Here is a 20,392-nt window from a genome sequence, read left to right as displayed (position 1 = left end):
GATTTAACTCAGAGTAAGTTTTAAAATTATCTTTCATGAAATTCTTACCACTCCAATGAAACCTCTGAAAAACAAAGTTGTGTACATCGTATTGCCATGAGAAATCATTTTAGATCTCTCCCAAACCTTCCCCCACCCCAATTCCTTGATTTTCATGGGGATCAAGTTTGAATTCCCCAGCTGGTGTTAAAGTCTAACAAATCTACTGCATATTAAAAATCACTGGCTAATAAAAAGAAACGAAATTGAGTTATTTGTAGTGAGGTGGATGGACCTAGAGTCTGTCATACAGAGTGAAGTAAGTCAGAAAGAGAAAAACAAATACCGTATGCTAACACATATATATGGAATCTTAAAAAAAAAAAAAAAAAAAAAAAGGTTCTGAAGAACCTGGGGGCAGGACAGGAATAAAGACGCAGACGTAGAGAACGGACTTGAGGACACAGGGAGGGGGAAGGATAAGCTGGAACAAAGTGAGAGAGTGGCATGGACATATATACACTACCAAATGTAAAATAGATAGCTAGTGGGAAGCAGCCGCATAGCACAGGGAGATTAGCTCGGTGCTTTGTGTCCACCTAGAGGGGTGGGATAGGGAGGGTGGGAGGGAGACAGATGCAAGAGGGAGGGGATGTGGGGATATATGTATACATATAGCTGATTCACTTTGTTATACAGCAGAAACTAACACAACACTGTAAAGCAATTATACTCCAATAAAGATGTTAAAAAAAAAAAATCATCGGCTAAAAACAAGCCCTCAACATCTCCAGAGCATCAAAAACAAGTGTGCTATGTGCCTTCAACCTCTTCCCATTAGTTATTTGTGTAAAATATTAAAATGTGATTTTGCTTAAAAAAAAAAAAAAAAGACTGTTAAGAAACGGGTCCTTTTAAGTTAACCTGGCTATTTTGTAGAATTGTAACTACTTCAGTGATATTTTTCTTTTTTATTTATTGTGGAATCAGTGTAACAGGAGAGAGACACCTTGTCCCCCTCTCCCCTGATAAATTTAGCTGTTTCATAAAGTTTCCACCAGCATTCTGAAGGGGAAAGAAACAATTTCCACAAGTGAGGATTTAAGATAAATGGCACAAATCTACAAAATTCAGCTTGTGTAAGTAGCTGTAATTCTGAAAATGCGTCTTTTGACTCGGGTAATTCTGTTTAGGGAAAAAAAAAATGAGACATGGAACTCTAAAACTGCCAGGTTTAGCTAAGTTTCTCAGTGGAGGAAAGGACAATGCTATGGGTATTTTGGAAGGAATTTTTTTATTGAGTGGGACTGGCACATAGGATTTTGGGCACTGAGCACTAAATATGCTCCCAGACAACCAAATATATGCCCCAGCATCACCAAACACCATTCGGCTGAGAACCAGTAAGAGGGTGTCATCAAATTCTACATGATCCACTTTATGAGGAAAGGAAAAAAGATGAAAGAGTAGTTATATTTTCAGTTGTATGGCTCTGATAATTATTACCACAATTTGGAGTTTCAATTCTCATTGTGAATCTTCAAATTTGTTTTTTTTTTAAATTAATTTTTATGGGCGTATATATAGTTGATTTACAATGTTGTGTTAGTTTCTGCTGTACAGCAAAGTGAATCAGTTATACATATACATATATCCACTCCATTTTTTAGATTCTTTTCCCATATAGGTCTTTACAGAGTACTGAGTAGAGTTCCCTGTGCTATACAGTAGGTTCTTATTAGTTATTAGCTATTTTATATTCTGTTTCTTTAATTCTTCTCTTTATAAATGTATATTTTTGTAAGTCAAGTATTTGGAAATAATTCCAACACCAATAATTTGCCATTTTAAAAACTGATCTGAAGAATGGATAAAGAAGATGTGGCACATATATACAATGGAATATTACTCAGCCATAAAAAGAAACGAAATTGAGTTATTTGTAGTGAGGTGGATGGACCTAGAGGCTGTCATACAGAGTGAAATAAGTCAGAAAGAGAAAAACAAATACTGTATGCTAACACATATATATGGAATCTAAAAAAAAAAAAAATGGTTCTGAAGAACCTGGGGGCAGGACAGGAATAAAGACGCAGACGTAGAGAACGGACTTGAGGACATAGGGAGGGGGAAGGATAAGCTGGAACAAAGTGAGAGAGTGGCATGGACATATATACACTACCAAATGGAAAACAGATAGCTAGTGGGAAGCAGCCGCATAGCACAGGGAGATCAGCTTGGTGCTTTGTGACCACCTAGAGGGGTGGGATAGGGAGGGTGGGAGGGAGCTGCAAGAGGGAGGGGATATGGAGATATATGTATATGTATAGTGATTCACTTTGTTATACAGCAGAAACTAACACACCATTGTAAAGCAATTATACTCCAATAAAGATGTTAAAAAACAAAACCAAAAACAACAACAAAAAAAACTGATCTGAAAAGTGAATTAAAAGCTGTATAATTAACATCTTCATTAGAAATTCTGCATATGGCTAATAAATATTTCTTTTTAAACTTAATAAGGCTAATAATAGAGTCTAAAGTCTTCTAAATCATCTTCATAGATCAAGTGAAACCACTTTAAGATTCTGTTTATATGATTCAGATTTCAGGGATGTTCAAAACCCTAGAAAGACACTGATTTGGAACAGAAAGTAATATAGCCAGTGCCATATAGTAATTATCTATAGCCCAATTTTAGGTTAGAACATTTCAAGCTTATCACTGAGGTTATCAATTCTGCTGTGTCTAAAATCTCTGCAGTTTCTTGATGGCAGGGTATTGAGCTATGACCATCTCTGGAATTTCTGTGAGGAAAATGGCAGCAGTTGAGAGATTAGAGAAATATTACTTGAATGATGGTAAACCTAGGTCTGGGTTATTACCTTTCTCTTTTGGCCTTATTTGGCTGCTTTTATTAATGCACCAAAACCTTATGTATAATCATAATAGATCTAATTATTATTATACATTTTTATTTAATGTAAATTTTTTTAAATGTCCATCCCATTCATTTCATACGTTCTAAATTTATTTCCGGTTATTCTCAAATGAGAGGCAAGGTTTACACTCTTTTTTTTTTTTTTAAGGCTTACACTCTTTTTTTAAGGCTTACACTTAAGGTGCACAGATCCCAGAATCAGCCCACAGAGATTCCATTATGGGTAAGGCCTTTCCTGACCACACTTTAAAGTCCACAACACTCCCCTATGGGCCTCATCCTTCCCTGCTTCGTTTCCCAGCGTGCACTTATCAAGTGTTTACTACATGATGCATTTGTTCCATTTGTTGTCCATCTCCGCTTGCGAGCCTGTAAGCTCCGCAAGTGCAGATTTTCATCTAGCTGTTCCCTAGAACGGTACCGGGCGCAAAGGAGGGGCTCAGTGAATACTGGTGGGATGGATGACTGTACCTTGGCCTGGGAAGATGTGCAACGACAGGCTGTGAACTACCTGGTCTCTGGGTCTCCTTCAGGTTACATGGCCACAGAGCCCCAGGGCATGCTGGGAAGTCAAGAGCTGAAAACCATCCCCTCTGCCCCCTCTGCTCCACTCCAAGATCTTCTGCTTGAGTGGCTCGTCGTGAATCAAGGAGGACTCCTCCATGCCTGAGTGCAGACAGGATGCCTATTTATGTTTGCACCTGTTTGTGACCAGCAATATACTGCGGTGTGTGTGTATCTGTGTCTACGTTTGCATAGACATAGGAAGTGTATCAGATTGGGTATGTGGGGAACCCATCTTCTAGGGGAAATGTTTACCTCTTCTTTCTGTGTTTGCCTGGTCTGTGGGTGGTAGCAACGCCTGCAAACACCTCAGACTAGCTAAACCTTGCCATGTGCATGGTCTTCAAAGGGCGACAGAGTAGATGGGCTGGTACAGCTTATGTTCTAAAGATGTTCTCTTTATCTTTCCTGAAAGCTATTCACTTTAACTTTCATCTCATCCTACTCAACAAATATCACTTGAAATTGATAGTTTCATTTTCCAGGTTACGGAAACCACTTATTTTTCAGTGTCTTTTCACTGGCATAGTTAACAGTAGCTAACATTAACTGACCACTTACCATTCTCCTGGTACTGTGTTAAATGCTTTACATGTATCATTTTATTTAATCCTCACAATAATCCTTTAAGTAAGTACTATTACCATTCTCAAGTTAAAGGTGAGCAGACATACAAGTTAAATAATTTGCCCAAGATTGCACAGCGATTTTGAATCACAATCTGACTCCAGATCCTTCTGTTTATCACTATTCTATACAGACTGGTCTACATTTCACACCCAGACATTTTATTAGTAATTTTTCTCTAAATAAAGCTGGCACAGAGTACTGATCATTTTGTGGTATTTTTCCACCCTTAATGGGGATTGGAAGCATGTCATTCTTCAAATTCCAGGAGGCTTTTTATGATCAAATATACTTGGAAATAGTATTAGATAATATCTATGATGATATCCTTTCTTAAATCTTCTATGGGCTTCCCTGGTGGCGCAGTGGTTAAGAATCCACCTGCTAATGCAGGGGACACAGGTTTGAGCCCTGGTCTAGGAAGATCCCACATGCCGCGGAGCAACTAAGCCCGTGTGCCACAACTACTGAGCCTGCACTCTAGAGCCCGCAAGCCACAACTACTGAGCCCGCGTGCCTAGAGCCCGTGCTCCACAATGAGACAAGCCAATGCAATGAGAAGCCTGTGCACCGCAACGAAGAGTAGCCCCCACTCGCCGCAACTAGAGAAAGCCCGTGCGTAGCAATGAAGACCCAATGCAGCCAAAAATAAAATTAAAAAAAAAAAAATCTTCCATAAAAAGAACCACCCAAAGTACTTTGGTTTAATAGTCAAATGAACAGCACTGCTTTCAAATTTAGACTCAAAAAAAAAGTCTTTTTTGTTCTTTTGCCTTTCTGTATGTACATAACTACAAATGTTCTGTCGTTTTTTAATAAAGTGTTTTATAGTTTAAACAAGCTTTGACAATTCTGTGATAACATTCTGAGAATATCTCTCTGGCTAGCTAAGTTTTCAGAGCAGCACCTACATTTATTTCTCTTTAACACCAGCACGGCTGAGTCAGGGTTAAAAAAAAAGAGAAATTTGGAAGGCTAGATCTGCTATAAAAAGGACCCTTCATTCTGCACTTTTGCCTAAGTAAGGACAGCTTATCTTTGCTATTCTTTTTATAATATTTAGTTCCGTCTTTAAAATATCTCTACATGTATTTAGAATCCAGGATTCTCATGCCCCTCTGGAAAACAAACAGACACGCATACACCCCTGCCCCCGTATTAACACTCACACTGCCTGGAAGTGTGATCCCTTACCCTCTCTTTCTCTTTGTATAAAGTATAAGCTAAGCCTTAGATGACAGTGTGTTGTTAAGAAGCTTCTAGGGCGAGCACTGGTATGAAAGTGCCACAACATCTGTTGTTGGTTTCAAGTTAGAGTATTTCTCCTGGAAACGTACTACTGAAAACATCTCTTGGGTTTTACTTTCAGTAGTTGTGCTATTAAGTATTAAAAATCCTCAGTACTTAGGTATTTCTGGAGAAGTATTTGTTACAACCTCCTTTCATTTCAATTTTTTTATGTTGGATTTTGTAGTCACTATCAATTATTTCTGACAGTATGGTGTATAGCCATATGGGAAAAAAACATAGTATGTTACAAGAAAATCAAGTGTCAAAGAAGAATTAGGAGTTGAGAGTGCTTGTTCAAAATGTAAGTTTTTTAAAGCAACTGAATAAATCAAATCAAATCAAACTATAATGTATTCATTTTTAAAAAGCCAGAATGTCATTAGTTAAAAAATGCTATATTACATATAGAATCACAAGTTTCTATAATCAGGCACCACATTTGCTGATTCATTGAATAGACCTTTTTGGCTTAATCCCCTGCCCCCTTTTCTGTAAGCAAAGACAAATCAAAAGTAAAATCGTAAAGAAATGACTGGCATATAAATGTGATTGGCCTAAAAATGTAGTGCTTGGTTTTCTACCTCCTTACTGGTTTTTGTACAGACTCAGATAACACGTTTCTTTTGTTTTCCCGGACATTTTCAATTGTATTACTTTGCTCTCTGCTTTCATTCACTATTGTTATCCATGTCATCATCCTCCTGATCACCGTCATCATCACCATCATCATCACCTTCTGACAAGTCAAAATCACTGAACCCCAGGGCCATGTTGACCTTCTTCCCCCTTCTCTTAGATGTAGTTTTGGAAGAATTCTGCTTGGCTTGCATGTTTATCTGCATCCCAGAATGCAGCACAGCTCCTGCTTTGTTCATTGAGAAGATATCCCCAAAGCCCATCAGCATCATGGCCTGCAGACTTTGGTTCATGCCATGGCCCTCCCCGTTACTTGCTGCTGTGATCTGACATGACATCTCTGCACTGTTTGACTCCTCTGTCTTAGATTCAAAGTAAGACTCCTCAGACATTCTTGCAGCAAGAGGCAAGAGAAGCTATCATGAGGGAAGAAAGGACAGAAGTAAAAAGAGAAATTAGGACCAATTTATATCAAGGAAACAGATACCACAAAATTAGTGGGTGCTGCACAGAAGGTAAATGATTAGTGAAATAAATGAATGTAAGGGATTATTTGAGAATTTATTTAATGGCAGGTTTGGCTCCAGCGTGTTTACCATAATTTATAAATGACAGAGTAAATCACAACCAAAGGTTTGCAAAGCACCACAGCAAGCCAAATTTCAAATAGGAAAGAAGTTGTAAGTTTTAAGCCCTCATTTTCCTTAAGACAAAGTAGTTTTTAGAATTTCTCTCAATTTTTCCCAATTTGACTTTCATATGGAAACATTTAGTTAACTATTATATTAAAAGAGAAACTAAGTAGAGATTAAATCTCGAATTAAAAAAAATAAACAAGAAACCTTGGACCAAAGAAGAAAAGCTTAGAGGAAGCATAAAAACAGTTTAGCAGTCAATTGGGAGATTTGGGTCATTAGCTACCTTTTTAGCTAGATTAAGTATCTATAAACTAATAAACAGTCTAGAATTCACTTGTCTCCCTTTATTATTTATTACAGCCAGATATAATACTTGTTATCCAATTTATGAAATAATTCACTTGTAAACAAATTCTAGATTGTCTCTAACATTAAAGTTATAAACAAGTATGTAAATACATGTGAAAACTGGGAGGTAAGGAAACTAGTATTAATTTAGATTGTTACCTTTGTCTCTATTCTCTACAAGTTTCCTTCTTTTAGCAGAATTTTTTTCTAGGAATTCTTCTCAGAGTGGATACAGACATTTATTTTCAATCTTACATAATTATTTTAAACAGCCAACCTATTTCCATAAATGTTGTTCTTTTCAGGGGTAAAACTGTTAGAATGTGAAAGTGTTACTGCCTCTTCCTTTGAGAAAGAAGCAAATTAAGGCTTATATTTTGATGCTGTTTAAATAAGGGTAAAAAAGTACAAATAATATAACTCTGGGATGACCTTCATATTCTGCATGTAAAGGTACTTTTTAGGACCAATTTCCTAATTTTTAAATTAAAGTTGGAATCAAGTTTTTAAAAAAAAAACTACCTTAACTCCATTAGGAAAGGACCCCTACAGTTATTAGTTCAATCAGAACTTCATATAATTCAACTAAAAAGCAGAAGTTACATGGACGAAAGAAATTGTTTTAGATCCTTTAACACCGGAAACAGGCTATTACTTTCCTTGCAGTCAAATTTCCCAGCCTCTCAAATTTGTTTTCAATTGTTAGATACTCTTAGGATCTCTTTGCTGTTTATCTATTTTATTATTTCACAGGTCTTTCCTCACATTATGTTAAGATCTCAACAAATGCCTCTCAAATAAGCTATTATTTTTAAAAGAAGTAAAATTTCTACATCAAGCTACAACAATCATTAAAAATAAACATTGTTCATATTTGTGTATGGAAAATTCACCTTCCCAAATATCTTTTTTTTTTTTTTTTTTTCTTTTCCCAAATATCTTTAACTAATGTTTTAATTTCAGGAAAGAAAGCAGTGTCCTTCCTTGAAATAAATGCAGTAATACAATTTTTTATGACGTTACTTAAATATTAAACTTTTATAATTAAGATGAGGCTACACAGAGAAAACCTCAATCTCCAGTCGCTTCCTTTTAAAAAAGGTTTATTCTATCAGTCTCTCAGAAACCTCATTTAAAGTCAACTAGAAACTGATGTGAGGATAAAAGAAAATATCTACTTATAAAATACCTGAGCACAAACCTTTCCTTCAGAAATACCGGCTCTAAGCAGAAGAGACATTAAAAGCAAGTACTGTACAGAAAGAAAACTTAGCCTTCATAAGTAAAAAAAAAAGGAAGAAAATCTCATTGAGATCGTGCTGCATGCTATCCATTGTTAGATGGTAGCCTTCAGAGCAGCTCCTTTACAGAAAGTTTTCTGCATTTAAAACGCAAGCATACGACCTACTGTGCACTCAGAGTTTTTCATCATTTATTATACAACTGCGTTACTAATAGCAATAATGTGTGCAAGGCAGCCCATAATTTCTTAGCAAAACTAATGCCAGTAAACTAAAGAAAGGTTCTAAAGCATACTTTAATGGGTCCTTTAAAGTTTTTTCTTAAAATGCTACATTTAGAAAGAGTCAAGCCATGCAGTGCTTTATAGCTTAAGATTTCAATGTACTTAAAAAATCCCCACAACTCTCAGACTTCAGAAGATGGTCATGTTTTTGCCTCTCATCAGCTCTGGGAGAAGTAGTGTTCCCTTGAAGATCCTTAAGGTAACGCTTTCTGAGTCTGCCTGTTGGTACCAATTCAACCAGAACAGGAAACTTTCCTTAACTTCTTTCTTGAGAGCCAAGTTAAAATTCACTGAACTTGTAAGATGTGGTACCGTTTTAATGTCCCATGACAGTCTTATGCATAGCAATTCAGTTCCTGCTTTGGGATTCCCTGGATAACCAAAGTCATTTCTGAAAAAGTTAAATCTGATAATAAACATTTAACTTCACTGTATTTTCCTTTTTTGGAAATCAGGTTATTTCTCCACATAAATTGGAAAAGGAGGCAAACTATTTTATTCTTTAGACACTGGAAAATACTTTGCAGTTGGGCATTGGTTGCTAAATGGAGATTAAGACTTTTAAAAATAGGAAAGTTTTTTGAAGATCACAAAGTGAAGGGCATTTAAGAATTTTTTTTGGTATAATCACCATAGCAACTATCAAAAATGAATTTAAAGTACATAACAAGTGTACTTTTAATCTTATTATTACTTGTGATCTTACAGTGGACATATATTGCCCATTAAAAACCCTGGAAAAGTCAATGATAAATTTATACTTAATTCCTAAAATAATAAATTATTTAAAATAGGGAAGAATGCTGAAATTTGACTAGACTTTAATATATCATGTTAACATAAAAGTTCATGGTAAGTATATAAATAGCAAAGTCCTTACAAAGAATTTTTATCTTAGTCCAAATACAAGACTTGGAAAAAAACCAAGATATTTTTTGGTGGAGTAAATACTGGAAGCTTGTCCTGAGAGAAGTCTTTTTCCGATCTTTTGCTGCCCATGATTGTGACCCTAAATTGAGCAAGGAATATTAATTCTCGTCATTTATAGGTCATTAAGTTAGCTCTCTTTTAGAAGGAAAACTCGGTTAAGTTCTGACACATCAACGACTTTCTCAGACAGCTAGCTGCCTTGGTATAACATTTATTAATTACCGATGGACTCTAAATAAAGAGTTAATCAGCCTTGAGGCAACAGGCTCTGGGGATCTAGCAGATGGTGTGAAAATGCACTGAATTTTATTTTTGTAATTCTAATATACAAACACACTGACAGAATAACAGTTCTCAGAGAAAGAGCCAGAAATAGGCTAAGCTTTCCTTCTAAATTTCTGGCATTTTGTTAATTGAAAAGAGATAGGAGCGCTACTGCGGTATAAATGTGGACCCTTTAATGTAGAGGCACGAGGCAGGAAGTGAGGAGGCAGCAGGGGAGGGGGGAGGAGTGCCATGCTGCCATGCTCAGCCAGTCTCCTGAGCGCGGGATCGGTGAACCCTGCAGGGAGCACTCACCGGGGTGTTGGACTGTTCCGTGAGCTTTTGCTCCCACATCTTCAGCCGTCTTTCTCGTTCTTTGAGCTCCTGCTCCTTAAAGCTGAGGTCACGTTCTAGTTTCTTCAGCCTCTCAAGAGTTGCTTCAATTTCACACCTGCACAGGGATATAACTGGTTTAAGTCTCAACTTTGCTGAAGAGGGGTTACATGCTGAGGGGTCCATCACAATGCTTAATCAAAGGAAAAGGCTAAACCTGTGCTTTGAAACCAAACAGTAAATGAGCAGAGAATAGGAAATCTTTCATAGCCTTCAAAATCAACAGGTAGTTTCTAGCTTGGAAACGTAAGCTCAGAATACTTTCTCAAAGCAGTGAAGAACCACTGGGTGGGGCCTGAGCTATGGAGCTGGTGTCTTGGTTTAGCCATTTAATAAATGCTTATGGTCAGGAATTCCCTGGCAGTCCAGTGGTTAAGACTTGGGCTTTTGGGACTTCCCTGGTGGCGCAGTGGTTAAGAATCCACCTGCCAATGCAGGGGACACGGGTTCGAGCCCTGGTCCGGGAAGATCCCACATGCTGTGGAGCAACTAAGCCCGTGCACCACAACTACTGAGCCTGCGCTCTAGAGCCCATGAGCCACAACTACTGAAGCCTACATGTCACAACTACCGAAGCCTGCACGCCTAGAGCCTGTGCTCCGCCACAAGAGAAGCCACCGCAATGAGAAGCCCGCGCACCGCAACGAAGAATAGCCCCCGCTCGCCGCAACTAGAGAAAACCCGTGCACAGCAACGAAGACCCAACGCAGCCAAAAATAAATAAGTAAATAAGAATAAATTTATTAAAAAAAAAAAAGAAAAAAGACTTGGGCGTTCACTGCCGTGGACCCAGGTTTGATCCCTGGTCGGGGAACTAAGATTCCACAAGCTGCATGGTGCAGCCAAAAAAAAAATGCTTACGGTCATCTGGCTTTATTATATATTATCTCATCTTATTCTCATTACAGCCCCAAGAAACAGGTACTAATCTCACAAAGAGAGAGATGGGAAAATGACACTCCAGTTAGATGATCACTGTCACACCACTAGTAAGTTCACCTTAGCCTATTCGCTGAGTAGCTCAAGTAACTGACTGATTAACTTGACTCAGTCTCCTCAGTTGTACGGGGTGGTAGTTATCTTCTATCAGGGCTCCACAACTTGCCTGATCCTAATAATTACCTGGGCAAAACATACAACAAAACATAGATTCCTAGGACCCTTCCTCAGAGCTCAGGATTCAGTAGGGCTGGGTGGGGCTTAGGAATCTCCATTATCTGATAAAAGAGCCAGGTTGTTTTTTGACAATCAGGCAAGTGTGGGAATCCTGGGCCAGATGAACTCTAAGGTTCCTTTTAACTCTAATAATTTTAAAAGCAAGTTAGTTCCCTCCTTAGTCTCTATGGGCTGACCAACCTCACCACCTGGAACAATATGTCCAGTTACAGAGACCTGTCCTTTATAGAAACTGAAATTGGTAAGATGGCTCAGGGCAGGTTTTTTTCTCCTTCAGGGCTGTCATCGTGTTTAAGTCTAAATTTACGCTCTGAGAGTTGGAAGTTCTTCCCCTTCAGTTTCTGAAGAGCCTGTGAGAAAAGCAATGGTAATGAGAGACTGAGAGGAAGAAGGAGAGACCGAGAGGGAGGGAGGGAAGAAGAGGGAAAGGAGGAGAGGAAGCAGAGCGAAGGGTGGAAGGAAGGGCTAGCGAAGGCGCAGAGAGAAGGACACAGGACAAGGAAGGGACTGGAAAGGGGAGCAGGCTGGAGATTAGCTGCTGAGCCAACAGCTGCTCCCATGTGCCCCTGGGACACACCTACACGTCTGGCTGTGCGATCCTGGTTGGGACTTTGACTCCAGAAGGTAGATGCCCCCGGATCTAAGTTGATGACTGTATGTAGCCAAAGTCTGCCTTTTTATGTCCAGGGAAAATCAGAATAAGTGGACAGCTTATCCCAATGCCCTTGTAGATGAGAAGTAGATAAAGGAAAACAAAAAGGTTCTGGGTATTAATTGGCAAAACCCAACTCAGAGAACAGCTACTGAGGTGGATCTGGACTTGGGCTCCACGTTTTACTTCCCTGGCTGTCTGCAAAGTACCTCAGAGCGAGGGAGGCGGGGAAGTAAGTGGAAAAGCCTCTGCTGTCAACCCTGCACCTTTTATTGGTGCCATCTGAAAATTATAAAACCAGGTAAGTCAAGTCACACTAGAGTCCCTAAGGAAAGGCAGTAAATCAGCCATCTTTCAAAATGATGATTGTATCATAAAATACAAATTTTATCCCTGATATTTCAGACAAAATATTATGCCCATTTATAAATAAGTGTTTTTATTTTTCAAATGGAGGATTAAGGAAAAAAACACAGTGGAGAAAACCTTAGGTTAAAACTTTTGTAACAAAAAGGAAAGAAAGAATGAGCCATCTTCAATAAATGAGAGGGTGAGAAAAGGAGGCGGCAGAGCTGGGCACACTCAGTGTGATATGGCAGGGGCCTGGGCTGCTGCCCACGCGGTGCTTCCACCAAGCCCAGTCCCAGCTCTTCTGCCAGGGAGACTGAGCTCACTGGTGTTCTTTTTGATCAGGGTAAATGGCCAACGCATTCAATTTCACTTGTAATTTAAGCCAAGGATTCATCTCAAGTTCCAGCTCTGGGAGCCCACTCTGATTTTGAGCCCTTCTGGAAAATACATCAACAGTTAAGTAAGCTAAGTAAGCTGAGAGCTGTCACAGAAAAACAAAAACTGACTGAGTAAATATGCTCCCCAACGAGGCTTTCCCAGACGCCCTGGAATCTTGACAGCAGTGGTCGAGGTCCTACGCCACGAGAGATGTAACCCAAACCTGGGGGGCAACACAAAGACAGTTCCTCCCCTGGCTGTTCCCTCTGTTTTTCTTGATGCACTGTTTTGCATCAAATGCATTGGCTGATGCACTTATATAACCCTCCTGTTCTAAAAATATAGTTTAATATGTTTTAAGTTGATGAAAATTTTCCCTATGTCAAAAACAGGCAATGAACTATAATTGTCTTTTTACTAGACAGAAACTTACTTTGAAATAAAAGATTAATTCATAAAAACATTTATATATATTACATGAGAAATAGATAATATATATATATTACATTTAGTGTTATATATTAAATGATTTGTGCTAAAATCCAAATTGCAAAGATCAGTTTTTTAAATCTCTGTGTTTTGTTTTTAAGAAGGCGTGCCAGAGTAAGAATATTTTGATCATCGAGGAAGAATGAAACCAGCAGAGTGTTTTGCCAAGAGACAGAGACCCTGGATGCACCATCACAACAACATGAGGCTCACTCAGTGCAGGTGACCACAGGCCTGCAGACAATCACAAAGGGCAACGAGAATTGAAAACACGACCAAGAGGACGACACATTTTCTGTTCTTAATGCTCGTGGCCACTATTGCTAATAAGTCAATAGGAGGAGAAACAAGGTGAAGATGTGATGAACAAGGAAAGGTCTGACACTAGATTTCTTGCCTATCACCTATTAGGTAAAAGGAAAGGACATAGTTCATGTGGTTTTTAATAACCTAGTTTTAAAAAGAATTTTCAGAATAATCATTTAAGTTTCTAAGACTAGATGTTCCATCTGGTTTATGTGTAGAGGAAGCTCCACCAGCAAACAAGCATTTGCCAGAAACACCAGAGCAGGACGGGAGTCCGACTTCACTGATACTCGTTAACTTCCTACACACACTTTGGACCCTAGACACGTGGTTTCAGACACCAGATAAAAGTCAGGGGAAAGAGAGGAGTGGTCTGAATGTGCCGTCCTTTGAAATATCCAGATGACCTGACAAAACATTTCCTTCTTTTGGACACTTGGCACGTTGAGTGGGATAGTTGTTTTGCCCTAATCATCACTTAAAACCATCATGCCCCTGTGATGCTTCTCTTTGCTAAAAGGGAATCCAGTGGAGGGCATGACACTGGCCACAAATTCAGGGACAGCACCGCACAGCGTGTGTGCCACAGCAGGCCCGTGGGATCAGGCCCCCTGGGTGCCAGCACTGGTTCTGTTTCACATGGTATAATCTTGGGCAGGTTCTTGCACCTGTGATGTACATACTAGGGTTGCTATGTGGATTAAAATCTTTTATTTCACTTTAAGCTCATTTCCAGTTTTATAATTCTAAAGGATGTGATAAACAAATGTCCATACATTCTTGCACAACCTTCCCGTTTATTTTCTTAGGAATGAAATGGCAGTGGGAGAGGTGTCTGATCTATATAGCCAAACTGTCCTTCAGAAAGGTAGTATTTTCCCACCAGCGAAGTATGAGGAAGTTTATAACACCGGATATTTTCATGATATAAATTTTTGCCAATCTGATGAATAAATTATGTTCCCTTTGATTTGATTGCTAAAAGAGGTTGAATACTTTTCACATGTTTATTGGTCATTTGACTTCTTTTTTTGTGAAATGCCATTTCAGGCCCTTTAATATGATATTTTAATTAAAATGTTATTTTAAAGACAGAAGTGGTGGTTTTAGAGTGTGATCTGGGGACTCATGAGAGCTTTTCAAAGGTTAAATTGGTTTTCAGTATAACATTAAGACATGATTTACCTTTTCTACTCTCATTCTCTCACAAGTGTACACACTTTTCCACAGCCTTCATGACATGGGATAATACCATAGGCTGAATGCAGAAGCAGGATTTATTATTGTCTTTTAAATGAATCAATAACTACATATTTAAATTTTTTTCTCAGTTCTAATTTTGAATGTGGTAAATACTGACAGATGTAACTCATTTAAACAAAAGCCCTTTGGAGTCCTCAATAATTTTTCAGAGCATAACGGAGTCCTGAGACTAGAAACTTTTAGAACAGATGATCTATCATATAGGAAAAAAGTTGTAACAGTATGGCATTTGTCTTATAAATTTATTGATGGTGGGTATTGCTTTTGGTCTTATGGAGGTTTTACATTTTTATATAGAAAACTTACCAACTTTCCCCCTATTTTCTGATTTTGTTGACATACTTTAAAGACTCCCTATCTCATGGGTATTAATAGTAGTATTAAAATCCCACTAATCCTTTGGCTAACAGATCAAACAGCAGTTCCTCAGAGAATCCCTTTATTAAACCTTCAGACTAGATTAGATTTCACGGTTATATACACTCAGACGTCCAGTAATGTTCTATCATAATACTTATCAAAATGGTAATGAAAGTTATTCATATATTTGTATTTAGTAATCCAATATTGACACTCCAGGTGCACTGGGGCTGTTCTGCTAATCACCAGAGCCCAACACCTAAAGGACACCTTTCCCCAGCAGAGGTTTAATGAATATCTGAATGAATGAATGTAGGAAGCACATTTGTCAAAGCAAACAAATTAACTTACATATTTCTATTCTCTTGTGTAATATTGTGACGTCTTTTAATATTATTACCACCGTGGTATTTCCTTCTCCAAATATTTGTGGAGCAACTGCGGTATTCAAGATATGTTCTAGAGGCTGCAGTTACAGTGAGGAACAAAAAGAGATGATCCGACCCTCTTACATTTTAGCCAGCGAGACACACATTATTAAACAACAGACTGCAGAACTACTTATTAATTTCAACTGCAGTAGAAGCTATGAAGGAGATGCTCTCAGGGCACATAAAGTGGAACCTCAGCTGGTCTGGGGTCAGGAAACACCTCCTTAAAGGAGTGCTTTTTTCAGCTACTATCTGAAGCAGTAGGAGTAGGAGCTAAGTTGGGTTTGGGCATCAGGGCTGGTGTGCCGCTGAAATGGGATGAATTTTATACAGAAGAAACTGCATTTGCAAGGTATGAGGGAGAAATATGCATGTGTTGAGGGACCAACGTCAAAAATTAAGGGGTAGAATCATGCTCTTAAGATGAGGCTACTGAGGCAAGAGCACAGAGGGTGTCATGCATCTTAAGTATTTTGGTCTTTGTCCTAGAGTAATGGGAGCCCCTTATACTGATTTAAAAGGGGAGTGATCTGATTAGATTTGTGCTGATCTCTTACTGTAGGAAACAAATATTACTTACATGTTTTGTTTTGTTAATTATTTCAGCCCAGAACAAAGTCCCTCATACACACCTAGACTCCAGCAAACAGTATTACTTTTGTATCACTAAATAAAAATTCATTTTAACTCACTGGTCCTAGAGAGTCTCAAAGAATAAAAAATAAAGAAGGTTATTGTAAAACACCAAACAGAAAGCCCAAAGAAATGTGTAATCACAGGAGTAAACGATTCTTTTTAAAGTGCCTGCAGTGTTCATTTGGCATCGGCAGGTGGCGCCAGGCGTCACGTTACTGCCATAGCTAACAGGAGCAGAGTTACTTAAATCTCTGCTGAGTCAGGGAGGAATTATGTCAGCTTCCAAACATGCTATTTATATTCGTGCATCATGTGACCCGGCTCAAATGTCTCATGTCGGGCTTACTTCCACTCACACAATACAATTCTCTCATTACTAAGTTTGTTTACACCTGAAAAAATTTAATAGTTTTTATAACATCAAAAGCTTTCTTTTAAAAGTGTTTTTACCCTCTCCTTATCTCTTCCATCAACAGATACAGTGCTCTGCATATTTCCAAGCAAACAGTATTTTCTATTTCTCACTGGACAGAGGCCAAAGTTTCCTAACACAGAGTGTATACAGAGGAATGTCAGGTAACCGTCTTTTATCTCAGAAGATGCTGTTTTAATATTCTTTCTAAATACTTAAGACATATGATAAAGCAACAAGCTTAGAGGAACACTCTTTGCTTACATATGAGATGGAGGGCTTATTCGATCTCCAAAATTTTCTAACACGAAAAAGCCCCAATTTCTAAGGAATCAGGACTGTCACCAAGTTTCCAGGTTCTCTTCCTGGCTGAAGCTAGTCCTGATCCCTTAAAGTCGGATGACGTGACTCGGATGCGAGGCACCTACCTCCACTCCGCCTTATTGTGCAGGAATGAGTTACACTGGTCAGGAAGGTTCGTGTCATGCGACATGGACTCCAGGATTGAAATGATTTGCTTGAAAGATGGCCGTTTCTGAAGGAGAAAAAATAATCACTTGTTGGGACATAAGAAAGTAGATCTTTAAGAGAAAATCCACAAGTATAGTAATAAGGTCAAGTCACCTTATTACTATATAAAACAAAATAAAATATGGTGTAATGTCCTGATTTAGTTATTTTACAACTGTCAGACTGCTCAGGTTTAGGGAACCATACTTCTTATTTTCAATCAATTATTCATAATAGACTCAGATGTCATTTTTCTATTGTGTGGCCTAAGGTTGGAGTGATTATAGTATTTTTGCAGGTAAGGAAAGTGCTAACTAATTCTCTCTTTTGGGTATGATTAAGGACTCCTAAAAGGAAAAAGTTAAGTCTTTTAAAAATCTATGCGATAGGACTTCCCTGGTGGTGCAGTGGTTAAGAATCTGCCTGCCAGTGCAGGGGACACAAGTTCGAGCCCTCGTCCGGGAAGATCCCACATGCCGCGGAGCAACTAAGGCTGTGCGCCACAACTACTGAGCCTGCGCTCTAGAGCCCACGAGCCACAACTACTGAGCCTGTGTGTCTAGAGCCTGTGCTCTAGAGCCCGCAAGCCACAACTACTGAGCCTGCATGCCACAACTACTGAAGCCCGCACGCCTAGAGCCCGTGCTCTGCAACAAGAGACGCCACCGCAATGAGAAGCCTGCACACCGCAAGTAGCCCCCCGCTCACTGCAACTAGAGAAAACCCGCGTGCAGAAACGAAGACCCAACACAGCCAAAAATAAACAAATAAATAAATAAATTTATTTAAAAAAAAATCTATGTGATAAAGCAAGTATAGTAAAAGTTAACAGTAGAGTCTGGGCGATGGGTATACCAGTGTTTACTGCAAAATTCTTTCAAATTTTCCATATGTTTGAAAATTTTTATACTAAAATGTTGGGGGAGATCTACTTATTAATCTAGCAGAACTTATAAAATTTCCTAAACCAGTTGCTCAGAGAAAAATTCCCCAATATTAAAGCCATCATAACTTCACTGTTCTCAATGTTTATTCCACATTATAACTAGTTTTGATGCTGGGAAACTCTCAGGTACTGTTTACTAGAAATTGAAAAAGGAGTGGTTAGATGTATTTCCTTAGCTAGCAAAAACTACCCTAGTCTATCTCTTTAGACTCTAGCCAAGATTGAGACAAAAGGTTTAAACAAAAATGGAGAAAGATAATAAAAGGATGATGTACATTCTCTCTTCATCACACCTCATAATTATACCATTTCTGAACAAATTACAGTTGCAGCAATTAAAACATGCATTTTAATTTAGGAGCACAAAAACAAGGAAGAATGTTGAGGTGGCATGCTCTCAGGACTTGAGTGCTTCCTACATTAAGAAAAGCAATTTTTCTTAGGAATATAAAACTGGGATATTTATTCTGAGTTCTCCCATTATTGTTCTCTTTCAAGGGGGTGTGTGTGTGTGTTTTAAAAGAGGGCATAAGTAGCTAAATGTCACTGATTGTACATTAAGCCTTGTAATAAGCAAAGAGAAAAGTGCCTTAAGTAGGAAATTTGAAAAAATTCTGTTTGTCTTCTTTGAATTTGTTCCCATTTTAATTTCTCCCACCATGTGTCAAGGTTGCAAAAGGAAAAATGTTTTAATTGTTTGTACAGGAACTAATTATATAATAAATATAGGATTTTCATTTTTCATGGAAAAGCAGCAGGAGGAGCTGACAAATTTTCAAAGAATAATATTTTTCCTACACTTAATCATTCTTGAGATAAGGAAAAACTTTTTGTAATTGGATGGCAAGTATCCCTGAAAAAATCTTAATTTTATAGTTAGAATATGCTCTCAGATGGAAATTATCAAAGTGAACATTTAGAAGGTAGCAACAATGTAGAATTTTGTGTTAATATTTAATGAGTATTCTGGTTACAGAATACAGCATTTGGTCTAGGATCTTCCTCCGAAGGGGTTTAGGTTCCTTTTATGTATTATGTAGGCTTTGCTTACTTAAAAAGCCACAACCAGAACAATTTATTAAGCATCTGTGTACATTATTTGTTATTTTTGTTTTATAGATAAGGAAGATCAGTCTCAGAAAAGTATGAATTGCCCAGTATTACACAGGAAGCAAGTTACAGAACCAGGGTCTATGCTCTTAAACACTTCAAAATGTTTTATCACATGAGGGTAAGATATTACTTCCTATCAAACTCAGGGCTTTAACTATTATTTTTTTCTCCTTTAGAAATATCATTTTAGAACTTGAACCAATACCCACCTTTACTTCCTTCTTTTCTTCAAAAAAATTTTTTTGAACACCTGGTGGAAGCCACTGGAATGATCCAACATTTATTTACCTAATAGCAGCTTTCTCTTGTATACATTTCTACTTCCTCATTGCAAAAGAATATATTTCTATAGGTGAGCTGAATATTTTAATCTATGTGTTAATACTCTAGAGTCTAAGGACTGAAAAAAAAAGAAATAAAATATATTTTAACCAACTATTGCTCTATCTATGTGCATAGAACTGGCACCAACTTCTGGTTGAATTGCTATATACTTCTAGCCAGAGAACTAAAATGTGCCTCTCAGGAAATAAACCTTGGTCTGGCCACTTGAGTCAACAAAAAATTGTGCATCTACTTACTAAATTTACGGAAGATGCTATAGGGAAACAAAGAAAAGCTAGCTCTATTCCCTCATGGAGCCTGTACTCCATTTAGGAAGAAAAGATATTTTTAAAAATGCAACAGCACAAGATGAGGCAGTAGCCAAGACTATGGTTTTGGAAAAGAAGTAGTTAGTATGGACGGGGGTAAACAGAATAACCAGGGAAGGCTTGATGATGAAGTAATCAGGGGAGAAAAGAAAAGAAGGAAAAGAACATGTTCAGGGAATAAAGAAGGTGTGTAAGGTGTGTCTAGAGGAGAGAGCAATGAGAGAGTTAGAAATGTGAGCTGGATGCATAATCAAATCAAATATAGAGGGCATATATTATTTGTATCAGAATAAAATGCCATGAATTTAGGAAATAAAAATTGATCTCAAACGTTCTTCATACTTCATGGGGCTAGAACACAAGATTCCTCTGACCCTAAAAAAGGGTCAGCTTACTACATGTTAAATAGAGACATGCCAACTTCATGGCATCAACTCTGGACCTAATGTCCTTGTTGTGTAGGTGTTTACACTATCATTTAATTAATACACCATAAATGCATATTCTTAGAATTTTAATTAATGTAGTACAGAGTTTCTGATTAAGAAACTCAAAACTTGCTTTGCATACTGAAATAT

General features: G+C 38.0%; 1 protein-coding gene across 4 annotated transcripts in view; it reads right to left on the bottom strand.

Moving 5' to 3' along the window:
- The window catches only part of MAP3K20 (mitogen-activated protein kinase kinase kinase 20), a 163,127-nt gene that overhangs the window by 36,076 nt on the left and 106,659 nt on the right, over positions 1 to 20,392 (bottom strand). For 3 of the 4 annotated variants that reach the window (XM_061202067.1, XM_061202057.1, XM_061202075.1), the window contains exons 10-12: positions 17,021 to 17,127; positions 10,061 to 10,196; positions 5,712 to 6,456 (exon numbers count right to left, since the gene is read on the bottom strand). In XM_061202067.1, coding sequence (XP_061058050.1) covers positions 6,073 to 6,456; positions 10,061 to 10,196; positions 17,021 to 17,127 — 627 coding nt within the window. In that variant the 3' untranslated portion in view covers positions 5,712 to 6,072. Of the gene's footprint in view, positions 1 to 5,711; positions 6,457 to 10,060; positions 10,197 to 17,020; positions 17,128 to 20,392 lie in introns of those variants that run through there. The other variant, XM_061202086.1, reaches the window with a different exon arrangement.

Source organism: Eubalaena glacialis, chromosome 1, assembly GCF_028564815.1.
Source record: "Eubalaena glacialis isolate mEubGla1 chromosome 1, mEubGla1.1.hap2.+ XY, whole genome shotgun sequence".
Taxonomy (NCBI): Eukaryota; Metazoa; Chordata; class Mammalia; order Artiodactyla; family Balaenidae; genus Eubalaena; species Eubalaena glacialis.
Note: the sequence above shows the minus strand (reverse complement) of the source record. Positions and strands in the feature narration are given on the sequence as shown.